This window comes from Cavia porcellus, unplaced genomic scaffold, assembly GCF_034190915.1.
Source record: "Cavia porcellus strain 051 isolate PalLab524CR breed Dunkin Hartley unplaced genomic scaffold, mCavPor4.1 scaffold_6, whole genome shotgun sequence".
NCBI classification, from domain to species: Eukaryota; Metazoa; Chordata; class Mammalia; order Rodentia; family Caviidae; genus Cavia; species Cavia porcellus.
This window is the reverse complement of record NW_026947489.1, coordinates 95,308,578-95,333,025: the sequence shown is the minus strand read 5'-3', so window position 1 is coordinate 95,333,025 and position 24,448 is coordinate 95,308,578. Positions and strand designations below refer to the sequence as shown.

At 57.1% G+C, this 24,448-nt stretch overlaps 2 protein-coding genes across 8 annotated transcripts; both read right to left on the bottom strand.

Moving 5' to 3' along the window:
* Positions 1 to 453: 453 nt before the first annotated feature.
* Asb16 (ankyrin repeat and SOCS box containing 16) lies at positions 454 to 7,136 on the bottom strand. The gene is given in 6 exon segments (XM_013148172.2): positions 454 to 1,868; positions 2,122 to 2,223; positions 2,429 to 2,523; positions 2,526 to 2,631; positions 2,633 to 2,918; positions 6,463 to 7,136. Coding segments are annotated over 6 exon segments (1,410 nt in total). The 5' UTR covers positions 7,068 to 7,136; the 3' UTR covers positions 454 to 1,652.
* Positions 7,137 to 8,066: 930 nt separating this feature from the next.
* Positions 8,067 to 16,247, bottom strand: Hrob (homologous recombination factor with OB-fold). Of its 7 annotated transcripts, XM_063251680.1 has the most exons (11): positions 16,115 to 16,246; positions 15,235 to 15,399; positions 12,617 to 13,483; positions 11,808 to 11,891; positions 10,965 to 11,108; positions 10,771 to 10,879; positions 10,608 to 10,693; positions 10,381 to 10,506; positions 9,282 to 9,384; positions 8,602 to 8,660; positions 8,067 to 8,471 (listed from the first exon to the last, which is right to left on the bottom strand). In XM_063251680.1, exons 1-11 carry the CDS (start codon positions 16,115 to 16,117, stop codon positions 8,451 to 8,453), a joined length of 1,767 nt encoding a protein of 588 aa, XP_063107750.1. In that variant the 5' UTR covers positions 16,118 to 16,246; the 3' UTR covers positions 8,067 to 8,450. The 7 variants fall into 7 exon arrangements, with proteins under 7 accessions (XP_063107750.1, XP_013003627.1, XP_063107751.1 ...); XM_013148173.2 differs by lacking the exon at positions 8,602 to 8,660; XM_063251681.1 differs by lacking the exon at positions 10,608 to 10,693.
* Positions 16,248 to 24,448: the final 8,201 nt, after the last annotated feature.

Below are 24,448 nucleotides of genomic sequence, written 5' to 3'. Positions count from 1 at the left end.
AATATTTCTGCCAGAGCATAACACACATCATCTGGAGTCCAACAACCAATGCAGTCCTTTTTTTTCCCAGCAGGAACTTCCTTAGCCTGGTCTTTACCAGCAGTACTTTTATCTGCATCCTGGTTTTCTGAGCTCTGACCAGAATCTTCCAGTAAGTATAGGGTAAGGCATTCCAGGGCTTGTTCTTTAGCTGGCATCTCCAAACCTTCCCAGACTCTTCCCACAAGCCATTTCCAAAAGGTCCTGAATCACACGGCCAGGTACAGTCACAGTAATGACCCCAGTCCTGGTACCAAATTCTGTTTTTTAGTTTGATTTTGGGAGGTATTTATTTATTTTCAGTACCAGGAATAAACTCATGGCCTTGTGCTTGACAGGCTGGCACTGTACCACTGAGCAATATCCCTCACCCCAAATTCTGTCTTATTTTTCTCATGACCAAGACAAAGTATCTGACACCCAACATTAAAAGGTTTATTTGGCTCACATTTTGTAAAGGCTCCAGTCCATAATCGGCTGGCTCCAAGGCAGGGCATCATGGCAGGCAGGCAGAAGGTGATAAGCAGCAAGTGACAAGCTATAAGCAGTGACCACTTCTGTCCCTTATATCCTATTGGGCAGCATTCACACCCAGGGTAGGGAAACCAGGAATAAATCCAAGTATCACATGTCCTAGATCCAGCCACCTTGAAAAGTCCCACATGTGACTCCTTGAAGTTTTTGGGAGGACACCTATATCTAGCCATAACAGTTCATAAAAAACCAGCTTGCCTGCAAAATTTCCTCCTAAGTGTAAATCAAGGCACCCTTTTATACATTTTTATTTTTTTAAGACAGAGTGTTGCTACACAGCCAAATTGGCTTCAGACTTGCAGAAATCTCCCCACTTTCCCTTCTCCAGAGCTGAGATCGCAGGTGTGCACCACCACACCAACACGCAAGGTATTTTTTGTTTTGTTTTGATCCTGGGCATTAGACTCAGGACCTTGGGCTCACCAGGCAGGCGCTTATCCCCAGCCCTCAGGGCGTTTCTGACTCTGGAACCAGAAGAAGTGAGAGATGAGAGCTGGCTCCTGGTACACCTGAATGGCCTCAGAGGCCACTTGAGGACTCCACTCAGCACATGTGTCCCGGGCCTGGTATGGCGGCTGCACTGCCGGCGTGGAAATCAGTCCTCCATGGAGGTCGAGGTGGCTGTGAGGTAACTGCAGTCACAGTGAAGGCTCTGTACAGATGCAGATGCAGATGGCACTCTGGGAACCAAGCAGGGAGTGGAGAGCAAACACACAACACAGAGTGCGCAGGTCAGCACCAAGCGAGGGAAGAGAGGACAGGGGCCAGGAGGCAGGGACAGCGGCCGAGCAGCAACCACAGGTTCTGATGTCTTAAGCTTTCTATTTGCTTTGTTTCTGTGGCACTGAGGATGGAACCCAAGGCCATGTGCAGCCAGGCAAGGACTCAGGCTCCAAGCTGCATCCCAAGCCCTTGGGGTCAGATTAGATTTTGGTACAGATGGAAGTGGCTGTTGGTGGAGCAGTCTGATGGACAGGGTTTCAGAGGTGGGGCAAGTGTGTGGGTGGAGGGGAGATGGTTGATGCAGGGCACCATCTCAGGCGGCCAGGATGGGGTGGAGAGCGGTCAGAGTCGCAGGGTCACTCAATGTGGCCCTCCACGCTCAGCAGCAGGTAGTCCCAGAGCACCGGGGGTAGTGGGAGCAGGGCGGTGGCCTCATGGCAATGGTCTCCAAGCCGTGTGCAGACGGCCAGGCTGGCCAGGTGCTGCAGCCTACATGGCTGGTTCACCATGTGCAGGGCTGAGCTGTAGAAGGCTTGGTGCTCCTGAGCAGGAAGGAGGGAGGCGAGGTCAGGCTGTACGGTCCCCAGTAACCACAGCTGTGAAGACACAGATTCAAAGCCCAATGTCCTAGTGGCCAAAGGGGGGCCTGCACCACAGGGCAGGGTCTCAGCCGCCTTGGTGTCAGTGCTGCCCAGAGGCGCTAGTGCCATACCAGAGTCAGAGGTCATCTGGGCTGCTGGGTGGCAGTTACCTCCCAGCGCCACTCCTCCTCCCTGGGCCCTGAGCCCATCCTTCCTCCTCCACCCAGGCAGACGCTCCTGCCACACCTCCGGGAGCCTGAACCCAGGCGTCACAGCTCGGTACACAGGGGTAGGCGTTCAGAAGGACTTCCAGGGCCCGGGGGAGGTTGGCACAGTGTTTCAGCATCTAGGGATCAAAGAGGGTCTCAGACTGCTGGCCTGGAGCCCAAGGGCTTCGCTTACCCAGACCCCCAACCCTCGCTGGTGTCATTCCCTGTGCCTCAGTTTAACCTCCAGCGTGCTCCAACCTATTTGGTGTTTCTTTTGGGCGCTGTCCTGCATCTCAACCCCACCCCCACCCCAGTCCCTATTCCAATCCTCGTCCCCTTCGCCATCCACATCTCAGGGTGCACAGGCTCTGCCCCGTAGTCCAGCAGCGCAGCCAGCAGCTCCTTGGGCTCCGCGGCATCACTGGCGGCCTGCAGCTACAATCCAGGGGTGTGAGACCCGCAGCATTGGGATCCCAGGTGCGTGCCCCGTGGCGCAGCAGGAGCTCTGTCAGGCGGCTGTGGCCGTGTGCGCATGCGTGGTGCAGCAGGCAAGTGGCGCTTGCGCCCTGCCACGCGTGGGTCTGGCCCAGCCATCAGCAGCCGGCGGGCGGCGGCCTCGTGCAGCCCCGCCGCCCCAGGCTCAGCACCCACGCATGCTACATTCAGCGCCGTCTCCCCGCAGCCGGTGCGCAGCTCCACGGACACGCCCCGTGCCAAGTATAGCGCCACATGTGCCTCCAAACCGCATGCCGCTGCCACGTGCAGCGGCGTCGCCTCATCTCCTGCCGCCAGGTTCACGGTGGCGCCCGCATCCAGCAGCAGCTTGGCACACCTGGAGACAGAGGCCGCCTGTCACGCTCGTGGTCACGTCACGCCCCACTGCAGGCCATGGCAGTTTCCAAGGTGGATTTTTTTTTTTTTTTTTTTTTTTTTTTTTGAGACAGGGTCTCGCTAAGCAGGTCAGATTGGCCTTGAGCTCACTTTGTAGTCCAAGCTGGCCTTGAACTTGAAGTGATCCTCCTGCCTCAGCCTCCCCAATGCTGAGATTACAGGCATGAGCCACTGCTCCAGGCATCGCAGCGCAGAACACAGCACTAGCTGCAGCCAGGGGCAGCACTGGAGTCCACCATGCACTGTGCAGTGACCCAGGGGCTTGGCCTGGGTTGCGTGTCGATGGTGGAGCGTTTCTACACCGCCTGATTTTGGAAGCCATGCGTATGCGCATGATGACACACAGGAATTCAGGCCCAGGAATAAAGTGGGACACAGAGGCGCAGGCCCACGATCCAAGCACTCGGAAGGCTGAATTCCAGGCCAGCATGGGCTGTGGGGCAAGGCTTTGCTCCATAAAAACAAAACACAATCCATAAGTTAAAAGTTCTTTTAAAAAGTTTCTGATAAGTGAAATAAATATCACATTGTGTCTCTAGTGTAAAAAGTAATAAGAAATGTTGGAGTAATAAAACCTAAAATGTGTAATTGCTATTGTAAAAAAGAGGAAAAGAAAGTGCTCTAAAGGACATAACTGCATGTATATGTGTGTAGGATTGATAACCATATTACTAAGTTTTGTTGGATCACTGAGCAGAACTGTTTGCAGTCTCACTGTTTGAATGTCCACTTTGTATGCTTTAATTTTGTAACTTGAACAACTATTTTTTTTTAAGCCAGTCAAATTTAGCAGTGGGGGGGTGGTATACCAACTTTAGTGACACTAATGTTAATAAGTTCTGATAACCCACTGCCATCGGATCAGCCTTGAACAACTATTTCTAAAGTGACACTATGTACTTTATCAACTGGTGAATTCTTACTGGTTTTTTTTTTTTTGAAATTCTGTATTATTAGTAACCTTTTTCCTGTTTTGCTTTTTTTCTCTTTAAACAAAAATTTTTTTAAAGTTTCTGATGTTTACTTCCTGGCCCCAGATTTGATGGCCACTTCTCTGCAGCAAGCCATAGTCTTTGGGGTGAAGCCAACATTTAGGGATCCCCTAGCATCACAGAGCACGTGCCCCTCTCTGGCTCCCAGGATAGCAACACCAGCCCAGCCCCTCAGCAGGTCACCAGGGCCCTGGCGCAGCCTTCATGTCCGTAACAAGGAAGCCAAGTCAGCAACGACTCATAATTCAAAGGCTGGCATAGGCAGCTGCAGGTACGGTAGTGACAGCAGAGAGTCTGTCCCCAAATGTGTCCTGAAGATGCTCTGCCCAGACCGCTGAGTCGGCCACCCCAGGCTTCTGCAAAACTGCTTTCTTCTCATAAATTGGATTACAGAGTGACCATTAAGAGGACCAGTCTGGCAATAGCAGACAACCATGAAGACACCCAAGCCAGGGCCACAGAAGCCTCAGCATCGCCTCTAAAAGACAAGCACTCCCTTCCAGCTGAGCGAGCTGGGGACACACACACACACACACACACACACACACACACACAGAGGAACATGCGTGCATGGGGACACTCAGGAACATATACATGGCACACAGGAATAGAGGCACATGGGCATGCATACACATGCAAGGCACACAGATGTGTATACATGCATGCACACACAGGAACATGTGCATGCAAACATGCATACACACACACACAGGCCTGTTCAAGCCCCACTGCTGGCACCTACTCTAGGGATTCAGGGGTGGTGCAGAGGTGCAGGGGTGCTGCACCCTCCTCTGACAGCACATTGGCTGTGGCGCCAAAGGCCAGCAACAGCCACACACAGTGGGACTGGCAGTGGGCACAGGCCTCATGCAGGGCGGCCTGGCCTCCTACCCGGGCATCCAGCTCAGCACCCTACAGGATCAGGTGGGGGGCGCAGTCCGTGTAGCCTCTGGCCACTGCGATGGCAAGGGGCACCGTCTGCTTGGTTTTGGGAGTTAGCACCCAGAACCCTGGGGGAGGCAGTGAGGGCACAGTGTGAGGGCTGTGGTGGTGGCTGGGAGCCTTCTACAGCTGGCAGATGATGGGGGCCTGGGCCTGGATAGCTGGCCAGGCAGACTTGTGCCAGCCTGAGCAGGGGCAGGGGCACCCTCAAGGTCTGGATGGAGGAGAGTTGGAACTACTGCTCATGTATGCACACGTGTGTATGTATATGTTCACACATATAACGGGTCACGTGTGTATGACATACATGTGGGTATGCAGTGTGTGTTATGTGATACATGTATGAGATATATGCAGGTACATGTGTGTGTGATGTGATTGCACGTGTGTATGCATGTGGTATATGCATGTGTGATGTGCATGTGATGCATGAACATGTGTGGCATGCAGGTATTATAGTATGTGCGCCCACATCCACATGGGTGTACATGTGCCTGTATGCTATGTGTATATATGATATATGTATGTACATGTATATATGTGTGATGTGTGTACCTATGCAGACATGTATGTGTTATAAAAGTGTAAAATATTCTTTTTTTTTTTTTTTTTGATACTGGGGATTGAACTCAAGACCTCGAGCTTACCAAGCAAGTGCTTGGACCGCCAAGCTAAATCCCTAGCCCTAAAATATGCTTTATAAAAGGAGTTTACACTGGGTGTGGTGGCACACACCTGTGATCTTGGTGCTGGGAGGCTGATGTTGGGGGAGAGCCTTGAGGCAAGGCCAGCTTGGGCTAAGAGCAAGACCCTGTCTATGTGTTGGGCTGTCTGTAGCGGTCTTGGTGCGTGTGTGCATGGCAGATTCTGCACACCAACTTAAAACACTCAGTAAGATCTGTAGTCCCAGCACTTCAAAGCTGAGGCAGAAGGATTGCTATGAGTTCAAAGCCAGGCTAAGCTACATAGTGAGTTCAAAAGTAGCTAAACTACATAGGGAGACTCTGTCTCAAAAAACAAAACAAAACAAAACAAAACATTTGTATCTATCCATACCAAAATAAGTTACAAAATAACGGTTACTACATAGTTTACTTATTATACATAATTGTCAACTACAAATAAAATTTATAAAATTTCTCATGTATATATATGAAATTCAGGCGGGTGTGGGGACATTCTTCTGGAATCCCAGACCCTGGAAGGCTGAGACAGGAGGATCACAAATTTGAGCCCGGGCTGGATAATTTAGCAACCTGGTGAGACCCTCTTTCAAACTAAAAACTAAAAAAAACAGCTGGGATGCAGTTCAGCAGAAGGCCCAGCTGCAGTCCCAGCCGCTGGTGAAGAGGCGGGGAATTACTTTTCCTGGCCTGGTGACACAGACTGGTAATCTCAGCTACTCGGGAGGCCGAAGCAAGAGGATCAAAATTTCCAGGCCAGCTTGGGCAGCTTAGAGAGACCCCCAAACGGGGCACTGGGGACGCGACTCAGTGTTACAGCCCTGGGCTGGGAGGCGTGGATTCATCCAGGCTGCTATTAAGAACACACCTCGGTGGGCTAGGTGGCTGGGGGCAGCATATGCAGCTGTGTGGGCGCGGCCCCAGGTCGCCCCAGCGCTGCAGGGAGGGTCCACCCCTACCCTGCTCCGCCGACCAGGCCAGCTGGTTGCTCACGGTCGCCATGATCCCATTGGCGGCCTCCTCGTCCTGGAACAGTGCCTGCACGCGCTGCAGGTCTCCATCGAACAGGGCACTGTGCACTGTGGGGTCACGGCAGCGGTGGCGGGGCCCCAGGAGCCGGGCACAGGCCTTGGCAGGGTTCTTGTGGCTGCGGCAGCGCCGCCGGGCCACTGCCTGCCGCCAGTCCTCCCACTCCAGCCACTCACGCTGCAGACGGATGCCGCGCAGGGCCGAGGCAGTAAAGAGGAAATTGTGCCTGGCCATGGCACGGCACCACCCGCCGCCCACCACCCTCCAAGCCACTGTGCCCGCCTGGAAGAAGGGGGCAGCTGAGGCTATAAATAGGCCCTGCTGCTGGGTGAGCGGATCTGGCCTGGTGACCTCTGTGTGGCATAGGGAAGGTGGGGAGAAGGACGCCGAGCTGATAGTCACGACTGCCCACATTGAGGAGCCGCAACCTGGCATGGTACACATGGCAGGGCAGGTGGCGTGGGTGTGGCCAGGGCCCAGGGTCCCACAGGCCAAGACCTTCAGGCTGATGAGGCCATTGCCACTGTCCTCAGGGCCCTGACCCCACACCTGCCACACAGGAACCAGTTCTGCGCTGCCTGGCACAGCTGTAGCCATGGTCAGTGGCCTCCTGCCTGGCCACAGCCCCCAGGACTTGGGATTACTGCTGTGCCCACCCCCGAGTCTGCCTCAGAGGTCAGCTGCTGAGGACAGATGTCGCTCAGCAGCCCAGGGTCCCTGCCCTGTCACCACCCCCTCTGACCCTGCCAGGCAAACACTCATCTGCCAACCCAGTCCTCACACCAGTCTGCAGGGACGACAGGTGGCAGGGACCCAGCCAGGGCCTGCAGGGCAACTACAGCGCAGCTGTCTGCAGGGATCAGTGTCTGCAGGGTCAGTGTCTGCAGGGAGGGGAGACCGAGTTGGCCCCTCAGCAGCTGTGGGGAGGATGAGACAGGGAAGCTGCCAGCCAGCCCAGGTAGTGCTGACAGTCTCTGCCTGCCAGGTGCAGGGGGCAGGTGAGGCTGACCACTGAACACCGAAAGTCTGGTGCCCAGCGCCTCCTGAGAGACAGTGAAGGAACCTGGGTCCTAGCCTGAGACTGAACAGGAACACCTGATCCATGCCAACCCTTGTGAGCAAAGGGACCTGAGGTGGAGGGGGAGAGTAAGCCCCACACAGAACCCATAGAGTGTAGGACAGAGACTGGGCCCGGAGACTGTCCTGCCTCTGCCTCCTCCTGAGCCTCACCAGGCAGGTCCCACTCTGCTGAGAGGACATGAAGGTCATGTCGTTCAGCCCAAGGTGAATGTTTGGTCCATGGCAGGGTGGCACACAGTGATGAGTGTCCTGCAGCTGCCCAGGCCTGGGATGCAAGTGGGCTGAGCAGTACCAGGCCCCATGTCATTCTCACTGCAATTCTGCCCCTAAAACCCTCAAAAGCAAGTGACAGGGACAGCATGCTGCATGGCATGCCCAGTTGTGCCCGGCCAGGACACCAGAGTGGCTACAGCTTTATTTCAGGACTGGATGCCGGGTGTGGGTCCCCATGGCTGTGGGGCCAACACGGGATAAGGACACAGGCCCACACCCCTGGTTTCCCCAAGGAGGGAGATGTCGTGGGCAGGCAACAGTGGGCAGGGCCAGGCCAGGCGGGGCCTCCAGTGCTCCAGAAGCCAAGGCCTGCAGTGTGGAGTCTGAGGAGATGGCTTGGGGTCAGCGTCCCAGGATGAACTCGGCTGCTGTCACTGCCTCCAGGGGCTGGGGCAGGGGCTGCTGCTCACGTTGGCCCTGCCTCGGGGTGGCCCAGGCTGCTGCTGCCACTGAAGAAATGCTCGGGCAGCTCATTCAGGAGTCCATCCAGGTCATCTGTGGGGTGCAGGGAGGGGACAGCACTGTAGCACCCGGTGGCACACACAGGCTATGCTGCCTGACTGCTGTGCCCAGGCTGACGGTTGGGGGCCATGCCCGCCCCCATCCTTCCCGGGAGCAAGGGGACCTCCTTGTCCTCCATCCAGAGCCGAAGTGCCTGGAGCGGGGCAGGGTCCCTGGAGAGACCTGGAAGCCATCAAATGTATCAGGATCAGCTGGTGGCGGGAACAGCAGAGCCCCAAAAGGGATCCCACTGTCAACAACAGCACAGAAGCTGGGAGGCTGAAGCAGGATGGTCACCAATAGCTGGAGACCAAGGAGTGGCAGGGCTGACCTCACAGAGGCCAGCCTGGGCAAAGTGTGCAGCTTCAGATAGGCCTTGGTCCCTGAGAATGGTGTGCAAAGGAGCTCAGACCCCTCATGCAAGGTGTGTGTGCCCGGGCTCCACCCGAGACCACAGTCCCCCTCCCCACAGAGCCCCCTTCCTCGGTCGATCAGAGAGCCTGGAGTCTGCTGGGCTGAGCTCCAGGTCAAGTAGCAGCGCCAGGAAGAAGACTCAGTCTGGGGCAAGGCTGTGGGGGGTGCTTGCCTGTTGTCCCAGTACTCAGGAGGCTGAGGCAGGAGGAGCTCGAAATTGAGCCCAGTCTGGATGACTCAGTGAGATCTACCTCACACTACAGCGTGAAGGCTGGGACATGGCTGGAGCAGTCTCAGCATCAGGAGGAGATAAGGACTCAGACTGTGTGGCATGGGTGGCACACAAAGGAGACAGCAGCTAGCAGGACAGGGTCCCTGCTGGGTCCTCACCAGACTCCGGAGCTTCCTCCTCGGGGGGTCCCAGGGACCCCAGGCCTGCCCTGGACTGCGTGGCCACGTGCAGCTGGTGTCTTCCCTGGGGACTTCCTGGGCCCTGGGGACAAAGGACTGGTTACCAGGCGGAACAGGGCATGCAAGGGGACGGCCAAGCTAGGTCAGGCCCACGTTCATCCCCTGGGAGCGCCTTGGCCTGGGCAGCAGCTATCCCAGGGTCTCCAGGACCACTCGGGAGCACAGGGCTGGGGTAGGCAGTAGAACCCAAACCAGCCTTGAAGTGGGCAGGGGACAAAAGCCAGCAGGGAGCAGGGACTGATGGCCAAGGGATGGAAGATGCTGAGGTCCTTTCAGTTTATTTTAGTGAGTCCGGGGGATTAGAAATTTAAAGGTAAAGCTAGGTGGGAGGTACATGCCTGTAATCCCAGCTACTCAGAAATCTGAGCAGGAGGCTCCAAAATTTTGGCCAGCCAGGGAAACTGAGACTTATCACAAAGCACAAAGCAGAGGTCAATATGGCAGCCCAAGCTTATAATCCTAGCAGTGTGGGGGGCTGAGACAGGAGGGTCCCAAATCTGAATCCATCCTAGACACCCACGTGACTCAGCCAGACCCTGTCCCAGAATGAAAGAGAATAACAAGGGCTGGGGATGCAGCTCAGTGTGGGAGCTCTGGGCTCAGCCCCAGTGCCAGCCTCTCCCCGAGAGGGAGGGAGAGGGGGATGGCGAGGAGGAGGGGATAGGGAGGGGGATGGGAGGGGGAGGGGAATGGAGAGAGAGAGAGGGAAAGAAAGCAAGAGTTACAGCAAAGACCACTGCTGGACCCAGTGCTCGTGAGGACACGTGGTGTGGGCAGCGCTGTCCTCATGTTGCCCTCCCACCACCTGGGCAGAGGACACAGTGGGAGAAGGGGACAAGGCCCAGTCCAGGTCATAGTGGAGCCTCAGGCCAGGTGGACCCTGGAAGTGTGTGACGTCCCCCCTCCCAAGGGCCAGGCCCTCCTCTGCCACCTCACCCATGTTCCTGCCTCGGGTGGCTTTCAGGGCCTGGGCTGTCCCCAGAGGCCCTGGCAATTCTCGCCCTGCCTGGCCCCTCACCTTGGGGATGGGCTGTGGTGCTCTGAGCGGGTCCCTGTCTCCCGAATCCGGGCTGTAAATGTGGACCAGGTTGCTGGGCGTTACATTGAGGTAGTGGCTCCGGAGGGATGGAGAGAACACCCCAACCTGTAGGTGGGGGACGGACAGCATGTGGCAGGGCCACCTAAGCGTCCTGCTTGGCCCCCAGGGCCTGCCGGGAAACCGGGGAGAGGGGAGGGGGACACTACCTGCCGCAGCAGCAGCACGGCACCCGGCTTCAGCTCGCCCCCCCGCGCCTCCAGCAGCGCCCGGTGCACGGTCCCCTGCATTGCCCCTGTGACATTGGTGGCCATCAGCCCTGGCCAGGGGAGCTGCTGCGCATCCCTGGGTCCCCGCCTGTGGAGGCCTCACCCGTGGGGTCTCTCAGCACCACACTGGCGTCCACACTGCTGCGCATCAGGGACTGGACCATCACGGCCATGGCCGGCACCTTGTTCCCAGGGAGCTGCCTCAGGGCCGCCTGCGGGGACACCAGGGACACTGTGGTCACTGTGGGCCTGGAGCAAGGACTCCATGAGGGGTACGGCCCGCACTAGGGACCTCACTTTTTGCAGCACCACGGCCACACTGCAGGTGCGCAGGAAGCAGGTGGGGTCGCCATCGTCCAGGCCCAGGGCCGCCTTCATGGCCAGCCAGGGCCCGCGACCGAAGTCCTCCTCCACGGGCGTCTGTGTGCTGGTGACGACGGCCTGGCCCAGAGCAGAAAGGACGGCGTGACTGGCTGTGCCCAAGCCCGGCCAGTGGAGAGGGATGGTGCAGTGGCCACACTCTGTTCCTGTGGCCTCAGCCTAGGGGACACCAGGTGGCCCTGTGGCAACAGAGCCCCTGCTCCCTGTGGGGCTCAAACCCACTGTCCTCCACCCGTTGGACGACTGTGTCCTCTGAGTCTCATCAATGGGCCTCTGGCCTTCTCCCTCAACTTTGCGCCTATCTGAACTGGGTCGGATCAGAAATTGACAGGAGGATGTGGGAGGGAAGAGAAATGGGAGGGAAGAGAAATGGGAATGAAGGGCCAACAAGGGACCCACTGAGACCAGGGAAGGGGCAGGCTCCCACCTGCCACCCAAGAACCCAAGAGAAAGGGTCCTGGCTCATGTCATTTGTGTATGAGGCAGCGTCTCACTATGCAGTCCAGCCTGGCCTCAAGCTCGCAGTGATCCTCTTGCCTCAGCCTCCTGAGTGCTGGGATCAAGCCTGACAGCCTCTTAGTGTACACTGCTCTCCTCTGGGGAGCAGCCAAACCTGCACCCAGTTCCTGCTCTGCTGGCCTCAACAACACTGTCCCCTTCCCCACCGCTGCTCAGCTGGGTATCTGGTGGCACAGGCCTGGCAGTGTCACGCTTGCCCTAGCTCCGGCAAGGTTGGGGCTTCCCAGGATGTTGAGTCACCTCTGTGCGGGGCTTGGCTACTGCACCGTGGGCTGGGGTCTGCGGCGTAGAAACCATAATCTCCTCCAGGTCCTTCTGGTCATGCTGTGGGGGAGGGGGTGCTCAGGAGACTCAGGGACCAGGGCGCCCCACAGCTCCACAGTGGCTGAGATGGGAAGAGGGTACTCAGGAGACCTGGTGGGGACGTGAAGCAACCAGGCACAGAGCAGGGCCCCAAGGAGGCTTCATGGAGCACTTCTTTGCTCCTCGGTACAGCCCCTGTGGAGACTGGCTGGGAAGGGGCAGGCAGCACCCAGGGGCCAGCAGAAGGGGCTGGGCAAGATGGTTCACACCTGTCATGCCAGCACCTGGCAGGCTGAGGCAGGAGGGTCACAAGTTCAAGTTACATCAGGGGAACTAAGCCATTCCCAAAATAAAAAATATGGACAAGGCGGGGGACTTAGCCCAGCGAGAGGGCCCTAGATTCCATGCCCAGTACTGCCAAAAATAAAGAAAAGCCAAAATGAAGGCCCCCTATCTGGCCATGGCCACATCCCCTCTGCCAAGTCCTGACCTCCCCATCCTCTTTGTCCCCACCCTGCCCCCTAGGGGCAGCCCCTCCCTCAGCAAACCTGAATTGCTCCTACTCACCTGCCAGAGCCCCAGGAACAATAGCCCAGGCCAGCAATGCTCCCACAGTGCCTTCTGTCTCCTACCCTGCTCCAGCCCCACCCTCTTTCTCTTCTAGTGCTAGGGTCCAGCCACTTCTCGGAGGACCCCAGGGCCCTGGAACCTGCGTCCTTGGTCCTTGGCCCTGAGCTGTCTCTTACCTGCTGCGGCAGGAGCCCGGCAGGGCCAGGGAAGCGGCGGGTTTGGGCACGGGCTGGGGTCCGGGTGGTGGCAGTAACCAGCTGCACCAGGTGGTTGGTGACAACAGGTGTCTGCAGCGAGGTCCGGGGCCCTCTTGGGGTGCTGATGGATGAGACTGCAGGCGATGTCCCAAGAGAGACAGCACAGCTATGGGTGCCAGGAGCTTGGGGTCCAGGAGGGCCAGGTTTGTTGCCTGCCCAGGTTTGGGGAGGAAGATAGGGCTGCCAGGGTCCAGGGCTCTGTGGGTTGCAGTGGTCAGGGGGTACCGAGGTGCCACATGGCTGAGGAATGTGCCCTGGTGGGTTGGCAGCTGCCCAGGTGGCACCAGGTCTCAGGAGCAGCTGTGGAGTCCTATGGGGCCCAGCGGTCTCTCGGGGCTCCTGGAGGGGTGAGGCCGCCTCAGGGTGCGAGGTGAGGCCGCTCAAGTCTGAGACCCGGGCCCTTTTAGCTGGCGGTGGGTCCCCGGCACTAGCCCCCAGGTCCAGCTCCAGGCCAGCCAGGACCTGGTCCAGCTCATCCTGTGCTGGTCCCTCCCAGGCTCCCCCTGGCCAGTCTGGTCCCTGGCCGTCACTCCAGCTGCAAGACGTCAGGCACGGCCTCAGGGCGTCCCCAGCAGCACTGGGTGTACTATGGTCAGTGCGGCACAGTTCTGGGGCAGATTGGCGCCTTGCTGCCAAAGCCGCTGAGGGACGCAGGGCTGGGGGTCTGGGGTACGGTATCTGCACAGCTGCCTGTGGACAGGAGGACGTAGGTGACAGGCACCCTACTGGCCCAGGCAGGACCCCAGCAAGCTGGTTCTCAGCATCCTCCACGGCTGACAGGAAATCCTGAGAGAGACAGAGAAGGGTCCCATACCTGGAAACTGACACGAAAACCCAACCTCACCCCCCGCCCCCCAGGAGCGTGGCCCTGCAGTCAGACCCGCCTCACCACCTCTGAACCTGAATCTCCACCAGGTTTCAGCAGAAAAGCCCTTTTCAAGGTTTTCATTGGTTTGTTTGGGACAGGGTCTCACTACATAGCCCAGCCTGGCCTTGAACTTGCAGCGATCCTCCCGCCTCAGCCTCCTGAGTGCTGGGATCATAGGTGTGTGCCACCAAGCAGGCTCTATCAGAAACACCCTAAGACTAAGGCACCAGCAGGTCTTCCCTCTTTAGTGGGAGGAACAGCTAGAAAAGCAAATGTCCCGGGATTCTGAGGGGTCCATGGGGTTATCAAGGTCATGCCCCATCCTGGGTACTAGGGTCCAGCACCTACCACTGCCCTGCTCTCATCGGACCCACAGCATCCCCAAAGCCCTTGGTGCTGCTCAGGTGAGTAAGGTGACCCAGGCCCTGCAGCAACTGGCCCCTGGCTGTGCCCTGTGGCGGGGGGCAGGGTAGGGGGCAGCCTGCCTGGGACTCAGTACTCTCAAGGAGCCGGGCTGCAGATGCAGCAAACCCTGTGATGAGGTCAGAGCCCACCTCTCGAGAGCCCTTGGAGGACATGTGTCCCAGTCTCGGGAGAGGCAGGGCTGGTCAGCCACTGTCATAGGGTAGAACCTTAAAAGATCAAGCTGGGCATAGGGGGTGCCCTGTCATCATAGCACTCAGCAGGCTAAGGCAGGATGATCACTGTGAGTTTGAGTTCAGGATGGGCTACGCAGCCAGATCCTGTGTCGAAAAACCCCTCAAAAAAAAGGGTCCTTCCTGCCCCCTCCACGCCCACTCCTTAGGCCTAGCCACCTAGCGGGGCCAACCAGAGTGACTCGGCTCCTCAATATGGACGCACAGGATGTGGGCGCCACCTGCGGAGCTGCCCATCCTGTCCTGCTTGTCCCCCGAGCGGTGGGTACACGTGGTGACCTCAGGGGGCCGAGCCAGGTCAAGCACTGAATGATCCCAGTGACCCATTCCCTTGAGTCCCAGCTCTCTGGGGATTCAGGAAAGGTGATGCTGAGCCCCACAGAGGGGAGGCGGTCACCTCCCCACAGCATGGACACAGTCAGACCATCTGGACAGGCGCTCTGTCCCTAGCCCTTGCCAGCCCAGAGATTCTGATTTGTTTGTTTTCTGAGTCTCACTGTGTGGTTCAGGCTGGCCTTGATCTCATTGGGATCCTCCTGCCTCAGCCTCCCAGATGCTGGGAGTGCTGTGGTGTGCATCACCACACTCGGGGTCAAAAATTTTCATTACTTGGGCGGGTGCCAGGGAACATTCCTTCTCTCTCGGAAGAGACATCAGACGGCTGGGTCAGGGGCTGTGACGCCAGGCCACAGGCCACCCAGAACATGTTGTGCTCTGCTGTCCTTGTCTCTAAGGACAGCAAGTGTGATAGCCTGCTGGCCCTGCCCCAGCACAGGGAACCTTGCCCCAGGACGGGTGCCTCAATGCTCAGGGCTGGTGCTGTGTCTGGTGAGGTGGGGCAGGTTGTGCACTGCTCTAGATGAGGCTTACTCTAACATGCAGTGCTCTCCTCAGCTGCTCCAGGGACGGGAAGGACCCATGCCAAACAGCAGAGGCCGGGCGGTGGCCCCCAGTGCTGGCCCCCGTCTGCCCTTAGACCTCAGTCAGCCCTGCCACCCCCAGCGTCTCCTCACCTCATCCTCCAACTCCTCATCCAGGGAGAACAGGGTCCATGGGCCGCACGCCTTAGAGCGAATAGGGGGAACATCGGTGGAGGCTGGGGAGTCATGGCTGCAGAAGGAGCCAGACCAGCCCTCCAGCCTGGGGTGGGCATGGGCAGATTCTGGGTAGTGCTGGTGCTAGAGAGGGGAGGGGAGGAGATGTGTGGGATTAAAGACCAAGTGACTTGTCTTTTAAATTTGAATCCAGATTTTTAATTTAACCACTTTCAAGGTAACAAGAGAATCCGCCCCCCCCGAAAAGAAAATGTTTTTAAAAAGAAAAAACAGCCAGGCCTGGTGCCAGACCACCTGTGATCCCAGCGTTTGGGAGGCTGAGGCAGGAGGAACACCCATGCATAGCCTGGGGTACATGGTGAGTTCAAGACTGGCCTGGTCTACATAGTGAGACCTTGTTTTTATTACAAAATTTGGCCTTTCAGGTATGAAGCCTTCTACACACACACAATCTTTACGTTGCCGCAACCACTCGATTTGGGGCTCTGTGGGGCTCTCTTCTGGTTTTGCTACTGTCACTAACGTTTTTCTCTTCTGGCACGCTTCATCTTTAAGGTGAACACACCTCCTCTTCTGTTTCGGTGTTCTGAGACAAAGCGTGGCTACCGTGCCTAGGAGGTCTGGACCGCGCAGCGACCCTCCCGCCTCGGCCTCCCGCGGGCGGCCATCCTGCACTTCAAGCCCAACCCCAAACCCGGAGACACCGCCCCGCCCGGGCCGCCCGCCGCCGTTCCGGGACCATGTCTAGGCCAGCGAGGAAACTAAGGCCGAAGGACAAGGTGGGCGCTCAAAAGTCTCGGTCCCGCCCGCCTCCACCCTTCCAAGGGGGGCGCGTTACCATGGAGACGCGGGGCACGGTCCACCCAGCTCGCCCAGTCGGTTCGAAGTCGCCGCCGCCGGCCGAGGCTCCGCCCCCTTTAAGGATCAGGCGGATTTCTCGCCTTCCGACTTCCGGCCCGGCTTAAAGGGGAGGCGCGTGCGCTCTCGGCCGCCCTCCAGCGATCGGGCCGGTGCTACCCGGCAAACCCCAGTAGCCCTCCAGGTGCTGGGCCGTTGCGCTGGGCCCGGAGTGGGCGGCTGTCGCAGTCCCCACCCGGCTCACAGATCCTGCGGCTCTCACTCGTCCCGCAGGCGAGTTCTCTTGGCGACTGGGAAGCCCATCCTGCCCGGCCGCCGCACCCTAGCACCCCAGCACCCCGCAGCGCCCGGTCCAGGCTGGCCTCCAACTCTCGTTGTGATCCTCCTGCCTCAGCCTCCCGAGTGCACTAAACGTATGCAGTTAGATTTTTTTTTTTCTTCTGCGGTGCTGGTGTGGCAACCCAGGGCTTGTGCACACCGGGCTCGGCTCCCCACTGGGCGGAGCTCTGGGGTCCCCACAGAGAGGTTCCCCAGGAGCCTGAAGGGGACCGTCTTCATCTTCCTGCACCTTCATCAAGCAGGTTCTGGCAGACCCCTCCAGACCCCAGCCCCAACCCAGAGCGGGCTCCGAAGGGCGGATCTCACTCACCTGCTGCCACCCACACCCCTGCAGCAAGTTGATGCTGGGCTGGGCGATACCGGGCGGTGCAGTCTCAGTGTCAGCAAGCCTGGTTCCAGGCCGCAGTGTCACGTCTCAGAATTCCAAGGAGCTGTGTTCCAGACTTGAGGCACAGAGGACACAAGGCCCCTGCAAGTGTTTGCAGCAGCTGTACACACGCACACTTTGAGAAGCCTCTCTCCACTCCCCCTCCAGGTGCCTCACACCCATATTAAGACCTCACGGCCTCCTAGGTTAATTACTGCAGCCCCATTTGTGTGGCCTCTTTCAAAGCTCTTCTCAGCATGTGCAAGGGCCACACTGCCTCCCCATGTGCAGGCAGACAGCTCCCTGCAGTGCCTTATCTCCCATCACCTTCATCCAGACCCCTGCCTCTCCATCTACCTCTTCCCTAAGTCCCTGGTCCCTTCCTCCAGGAAGCCTTCCCTGACTGGCTCCCAGACCTGTCTCCCTCCTCCACTCTTAACTATTGCTTAACTATACCTTAACTATACCTCCCTGCAGCTTGGGTCTCCGTGGCCTGGGCTTACCAGGTCCCCACACCTCCCTGGGGATGTCACACTCCTGCCAGCAAGATGGTGCCTTCTTGCCTTTGGGATCCAGCACCGGCTTGTTGAAGATGCTGAGCTAATGTTCGTTGAATGACTTAATGTCTCCTCTGGGCAGGGTACAGTGAATCTGGACGACCTGGGCTCAGGCCCTAAACACCTGAACTTGTTAGAGAGGGGCCTACCCTCAGGGACACAGGAGCAGAAGCACAGACCAGAATTGCTTCCTGTAGGAACAGAACCCCAGAACATCCTCTCAGGGCTGTCCTGAGAGTTGATTGATGAACACACAGAATGACTGAATTGACTGTACCAGCCTGAATGGGTTCCCTCCCTGCCAGCCAGGTGTGCACACACTTGGCTCAGGCTGCCACTGTGCCACAGAGTGGCTCATGCGTTTCACCTTCCTCGTGTGGCTCCTGGTCATGTGATCGGCGGTGTGTGTGCATGTGCTAAGACTGCAGCAGGGGCAGGCAGCCGGGCACGTGGGCAGGGATGTCCTGTGTTGTGTGGGTTTCCCAGGTGACAGACACGTTCCTGGTCTTGCCAGTCTCTGATGGCCCAGCCTCTCACAGCTGGTGAGGAGGAGCCAAGACTGCCTGTGCTCAGTTCCCGCGCATCCTGGGTGCGCGTCTGGCTGCTGCTCTGTGCCCGTGTGTGAGTGTGCATGAGTGTGCAGGGTGCTGTGTGTAGGTGGCACACGTGGCTGCCCCCCTTCTCCATCCCCCGAGCCCTGAATCAGCCCTATGGTGATGATGACAAGGTGAATCATTCATGAGGCTCCACAGCAGGCAGGAATCGTGTCACCAACCCCCCCGGGACAAGGATGTGGGCCCCACTCACCGCAGATGTTGGGGAGCTGCTGACGTGATCAGGCTGAGTCTGGCTCAGTGCCTCCTGCCTGGCCAGGTCCCCTCCCCTGGTGGCGTGGTGGCTGAGTCATTTCAGAGCTCCGGGCTCCAGGGACACAGGACCACAATCCACCCCCAGGGGTGGGGGTCAAGCAAGGGGCTGTGGGGTGCAGGCAGTGGCTCCAGTTTCAGAGACAACAGAGGACAGTTGCTGACCATGGTGAGGTGGGGCTGGGGGTGACAGGGTGACCTCCCGTGCCTTCCTAGCCCTGAGGCTTCAGGACCCGGCCTGCTGCTCTGCCTGTCCCTGTGTCAGCCGGCTGGGTACCCCCTGCAGCAGAAGCCCACAGAGCTGGGGTGCAGCCTTCCCAACAGTGTGTGGCCAGGAGGACCGAAGCCAGGCAGGAACCTGTGGTGGAGTTCGAGGTAGCACTGGGTTCAACACCTGGGCTCCATCCAGCACCAAGAAGCAGACAGAGGCTGGACCCCTAGTGCCATCACAGAACAAAGAAACGGTGGTGAGCCTGGCCTGGGGGCACGGCCTGTCAGAGGCAGGAGGGTCCCTGGAGCCCAGCCTCACAACCTAGAGAGATCCACTTGAAACAAAAGACAAAATTAAAAAGGCTGGGCATGGAGCTCGTGCAAGGGCCCCAGGTTCGTGGAAAAGTGGGAGTGGTGGTGGCGCCCCTGTGGGTGATTCCTAGCACCTCATATTTGGAAGTTACTCACCCTAGTGTTAGCAGCACTGTCGTGGGCTTACGGATTTAGAGACATTTTATTTTCCTCATTGTAGTTTCCTGCCCCCTCCCCCTTCCTCTTTCACACTCTTTGCCTCTTTATTTTATTTTATTTTATTTTTATTTTAATTTTTTTAAATCGGTACTAGGGATTGAACTCACAACGGTGCGCTTGCAAGGCAGGCGCTTATGCCGCTGAGCTAAATCCCCAGCCCCTCTTTGCCTCTTTTTATAAAAGCAGCATTCCTAGTCGCTGCCCCCTCCCCAAATGCTTTTCTTATTTTGAGACAGGATCTCACCATGCAGCCCAGGCCGGCCTTGAATTTTCAGTTCTCCTGCTTCAGCCTCCAGAGCGCTGGGATGATAGGTGTGTGCCTCCATGCCTGGTCCTTCCTCACCAAATTTTCTATAATAAGAGTTCATGCCAAAAAAAAAAAAAAAAGGTTTATGACTTTACCCTGAGATGGTGGCACACACCTGTCACCCCAGCACTTGGGAGGCTGAGATAGGAATATTGCCACAAGTTGAAGCCCAGTCTAGGCTACATAGTGAGTTCAAGGCCAGACTCATTTATATAGCAAAACCCTGTCCTGAAATTAAAGAAAACAAAGGTCATGCTTTTTACTGAGAAAAAATGATGAACCTAGTAAGTGTTTTAAGAAGCTGTTGTGAGATGGTGACGGATTTGACAGTAAGTGGATATTTGATTGTGCTGATGAAAATGTTCTGAAAGTGGACTGTGCAGGGGACTTGGCAACCTCACTGAAAATGTCTGAGCTGTGCACTCAGAATGGGTACATTTTACACTCTGTGAATTACACTTCAATACAGTTGTTTGGAGAGCTTTGAAAAGATGTGGACTGGCCTGAACCCACCGGGGTTGCTCAATCCGGGGGTCCCAGGCTGGGGTATGGGTCAGGCCCAGGTCTAGGTATGGCTGGGAGCAGCACACAAGTTGGGGTGGACCCACTCCAGCGATTCCACAAAGCTGGGTGGCAGCTGGACCCAGGTGAAGGTACAGCCAGTGGGGGACTTCTGAGGCGGAGAGGAGGAGGAGGCAGAGGAGCAGGCTTCCCTGGCCTGGCCTGCCCCTCTCCAGAGCCCAGAGGAGGGGACTCCAAGGCTGTGGCCGCAGGGCCAGGCCAGGCTGTACCTCTGGGGGCATGCCCACCATACCTCTGCCCTAAGGAGATCAGTGAGAGGAGGCTGCCCACGGGAGGTGGAGCCCTTCCTAAGCATGCACAAGGCCCTCCTCTACCCTGGCATCACCCCCAAATCATTAGGGCCGCCCCAGAAGACAGGGGGCAGAAGTGAAAAGGCACTTCCAGGGACATTGCTGGACATAGCGAGTCTAGGGCACCTCATCAAGTGCCCAGGAGTCTAGGCCTATGAGACCCCCAGATGGCACAGCCACCTACCAAAAGGTTTGCCCCTCCAAGCCCTGCTCCTTATGCAGGAGGTGACCCACATGATCTTGACGTAGTCAAGTTGCTTTAATGATGACTTTTTGTTTTTGAGGCAGGGTCTTGTTGTGTCATCCAGGCTGGTCTTGAGCTCCTCTGTAGCCCCAGGCTGACTTCAAACTCATGGCGACCCTCCTGCATCAGCCTCCTGTGTGCTGAGATGACAGGCGTGCACCATCATGCCTGAGGAGGACACCTTTCAAGGCAGTTTCCCAGGTGATGCCTGCAACTTGCAAACCAACCGTGGGGTCGCCAAGCACTGCCTCCTGGGACCGTACCAGGCTAGAGCAGTGCATCTCCATGCAGCTCAGCCAGCCGGGGCCTTGTTCCTGCATGTCCCCTGGGCTCTGCTGCCTCCCAAGGGCAGATGCAGCTCTGAAAAGACCTGCACAGGTGGGGGCTCGGCTGGGGTTGGCTGTGAGTGTGGCCTTGGCCTCTAAGTGGGCAGGTGGCCCCCTGGGACCCATGCCAGGTCCAGAAAGGGTGGGGTGTGACAGTGTCCCCCCACACCAGACCCTAGAGGGCAGCTCCTCCTGGGGCACTCCAGCCATGTCACTCATGGCCAGCTCTGTCATAGGCCTTCTGGTCACTGCTGGGCTTCAGCAGGTAAGAGGCAGCTGCAGGGGGCTCTCTTGGTCAGTGTACTCCACACCCATCTTAAGTCTTTAATGCACTTATTAGGTTCCAAGACAAACTGGCAGCTGTGCCATGGATAATTTTATTTATTTTTGACACAGGCTGGTCTCAAATGCCTAATGACCCCCCTGTCTCATCCTCTTGAGGTGCTGGGCTCACAGGTGTGTGCCAGGGTGCCCAGCTAGGAATAACCTTCTTTTTTTTTTTTTTTTTGGTCTTTTTGAGATAGGGTCTCGCTGTGCAGTTCAGGTTGGCCTTGAGCTCACTTTGAAGCCTAGGCTGGTCTCAAACTCGAAATGATCCTCCTGCCTCAGCCTCCCAAGTGCTGGGAATAACCTTCATTTTTAAACAAAGTCACAGCTTGTCTTAGACGCCCATGCTGCACAGAGATGGTGCAAGGGGCCCAGGGAGGGACTCGGGCATCTTGGCCAGGCCACCCCTGCCCCACCTGCCTGCAGGTCTACCAGGCATGCTGCTGGTTTGTTGTGTTTGCTTTTCTGGACTGCATTCGGGGGACAGAGCTGGGTAAGACCTTTGACATAATCATCCACTCTGCTTTTCTACAGATGAGGACACTGAGGCAGGAGGCCTGGCTGCAGGTGGCAGGAGAGGGACAGGAGGAGGACGCCTTGCCCCCTTCTGCACATCTCCTGTAGACTCCCAGAAACATGTTCCGCCCAGGCCTCCCTCTCATGGATAAAGAAGCACGGCCCCCATGTGTCCCGCAGAAAAGAAAGAAGAGCAAAGACAGAAGAGCCCAGGGGACCTGACTCGTGGGGTGTGGGGCCCTGTGGGAGCCGCATCTCTTGGGTTCCAATTGGAGGTGAGTAGACGCATGCGTCTGGGGAAGGTGGAAGGGCCAGCTTGCGCCCTGCTACCCACAGCGTCAGCACTGAGGACTCAGGGTGCAGAGGTCCACAGACCCTCCCCAGATATGGCGATCAAGGAGAGACGCAGCCCACACAGGCAGGGTGGGCAGTGCCCAGGACCAGGTGTCCTCCCTGCCACCTCCACCTCTCTCCATCCCCACAGGTCCTGAAGCAGTGCCACCCACTGGTGACTTCCTGTCCACTGGTGACTTCCTGTCCACTGGTTCAATGGACTCTGTGGAATGGAAGGCGATGCCTTTGGGCAATGACCCTGTGGGATGGATGGGCCAAACCTCAGGGCATGTGTCTCCCATGTGGTCTCAGCGGTGGCCCTCTGGGACACATCAGCTTCCAGTGCCACATCCTCCTGGGTTACCTCTGCCCACCTCAGCTATTTTGGAGACAAGGCCACTGGCCCTGACTGGAAGATTACATCCAAGAAATCTGGGGTGGCAGTGTGGGCTCGCTGAGCAGAGGGGCTGTGGTGCCCCCTGCCAGGCATGGGCTGATGCCAGGTGCACCCTGACCACAGGGAAACTGAGGCAGTAGCCAGGATAGAGCTTACAACCTCTCTTCTCGGTGAGCCACCCGGTGACAGTGTTAGGGAACTCCTAGAAGGGCAGTGTCCCTCATACCAGACACCTCCATCACCCAATGCCTGTGGAGACCTGCCTTCCCCTTTTTGTTTTCATCTGAGACTGGTCTCATTGAGTGGCTCACTGAATTGGGATAAGAAGATGGAACTACATGGCGCATGAGGTTAGACAGCTCATGCCAAGGACTCTCAGTGTATTCCAGAAGCAGGGGAGGCTGTGGTGTCTTTGGGGCTCATCACATTACAGCTCCAACTCTATGAACCCCAGAAGCTACTGAAGAATGCTGTCATTATAAGTCTGTTTCTCTTAGAGTGACTGCTTGCAGGTACCAAATCTGTAAGTCAGGGTTTACTAGAGAAACAGCTATAATGAAAGATGTGCTACTGTGTAAGAAATCACACGATCCGCTTACAGTGGTCAGCACCGGAATTGGGTGCGGGAGTGTGCAGAGGGCGTCTGCATGCTGGAGGCTGAGAGGTCCAGCCCAAGGGCTGGAGCTCACTGCAGTGTCCCGTGCAAGTCCGTATCAGGAGCCTGAGGGGTCACTAGACACTGAGTAATCTAGGAGGAAGGCAGAGGAGTCCCAGGCAGTAGCTGAACAGTCTGTGCCAGGAGCCAGGAGACCAAGTCCACGCTGAAGGTGAAGGCCAGAGCTCCTCGAAGAAGCAGCCATCAGTCCCTCTGCATTTGCCTTTTACTGCATGCAGGCTGCTCCCCTGGGGAGCACTATCAGTGCCCTCTTGCACAGGCTGAGGATGTCACAAACTAGGGACCTTGGTCCCGGAGCTGAATCACTTGGTTAAACTTATGCCCTTCTCAAATTGACACAATGAACATCCTAGAACCCTTACCTAGAGCTGCTGAATCCCTTAGTTGAGCCTCGAGACTGCTCAAGTTGACCCAGCGTGTAAACCAGAGCACAGCCTTACCCAGAGCCCTCAGCATACCACCTCCCTCAGCCTGTGTCTCTCCTCCAGGCACCCTGCTAGGCCTTCTGCAATCCTGACTCTCCTGGAAACTGAGACAGGAAGATCTCAAATTTGAACCTAGGTCACCTAGCAAATTGTTTCAAAATAGACACTGGGTGGGATTACAGCTCAATGTGAAGGTGCTAGGTTCAGTCCCTAGTATCTGTCCACCCAAAAAAGATGAAAAAAGCAGCTCAGAGTGGCTGAAGATGTAGCTTAGGGGCCCAGCCTGTTTGGTGGGAGCAAGGAGGTGCTGGAAACAGAATCTGACTGTTCCCAGGGTTACCTCGGGCCTGGGTGACAAGGGCTGAGAAGGGGGTCTCAGTGACAGCACAGAGTCAGGCCTCTTGCAAAAAGTGGGGTTGAGGGCTGGGGATTTAGCTCAGCAGCATAAGCACCTGCCTTGCAAGCAGGCGGTCGTGAGTTCGATCCCCAGTACCGATTTAAAAAAAAAAGTGGGCCTCCAGATGCTGAGCAGGCAGAGAAGGAGGGAGAAACACAAAGCAAACCCCAACCTTTGCAAAGGCCCTGCAGAGCAGGCTGTGCATTGCTCCAGGACCAGACAGCCCCAGGCAGAGTCCCCGTGGGGAGGTCCCAGGCTGGGCAGGGAAGGGAGAAATCCTTGGCCAGTTTTTTCCATGTTCCAGGAGAGGGCCAGCTGCAGCAAGGTCCGAGGCTCAAACAAGAGACTGGGACTTCTGGGCCCTACCCCACCAAAACACAAAAACAAAACCTGTGCCAGGGCCCAGAAATCAAGATTTTTATGCAGGCACATAGGAGGCTGAGGCAGGAGAATTGCTGAAAGTTCCAAGGCAGCCTAGGCTGCATAGCAGGAGCTCCCCATTGTAAAACAAAACAAAATAGAAAAAACAAAAGCCCCTCCACCTCAGCCAGATGTGGTGGTGCTTGCCTGTGATCCCAGGATTTCAGAGGCTGAGGCAGGAGGATCACTGCAAGCTGGAGGCCA

Excerpts from the sequence above, each read along its gene's own strand:
- Hrob (XM_013148173.2), bottom strand. Across the intron at positions 11,109-11,807 it reads TAGCCAAGCCCCGCACAGAG|GCCGTCGTCACCAGCACACA; the intron begins GTGACTCAACAT and ends GCTCTGGGCCAG. Across the intron at positions 8,472-9,281 it reads GGAGGAAGCTCCGGAGTCTG|ATGACCTGGATGGACTCCTG; the intron begins GTGAGGACCCAG and ends TGCACCCCACAG.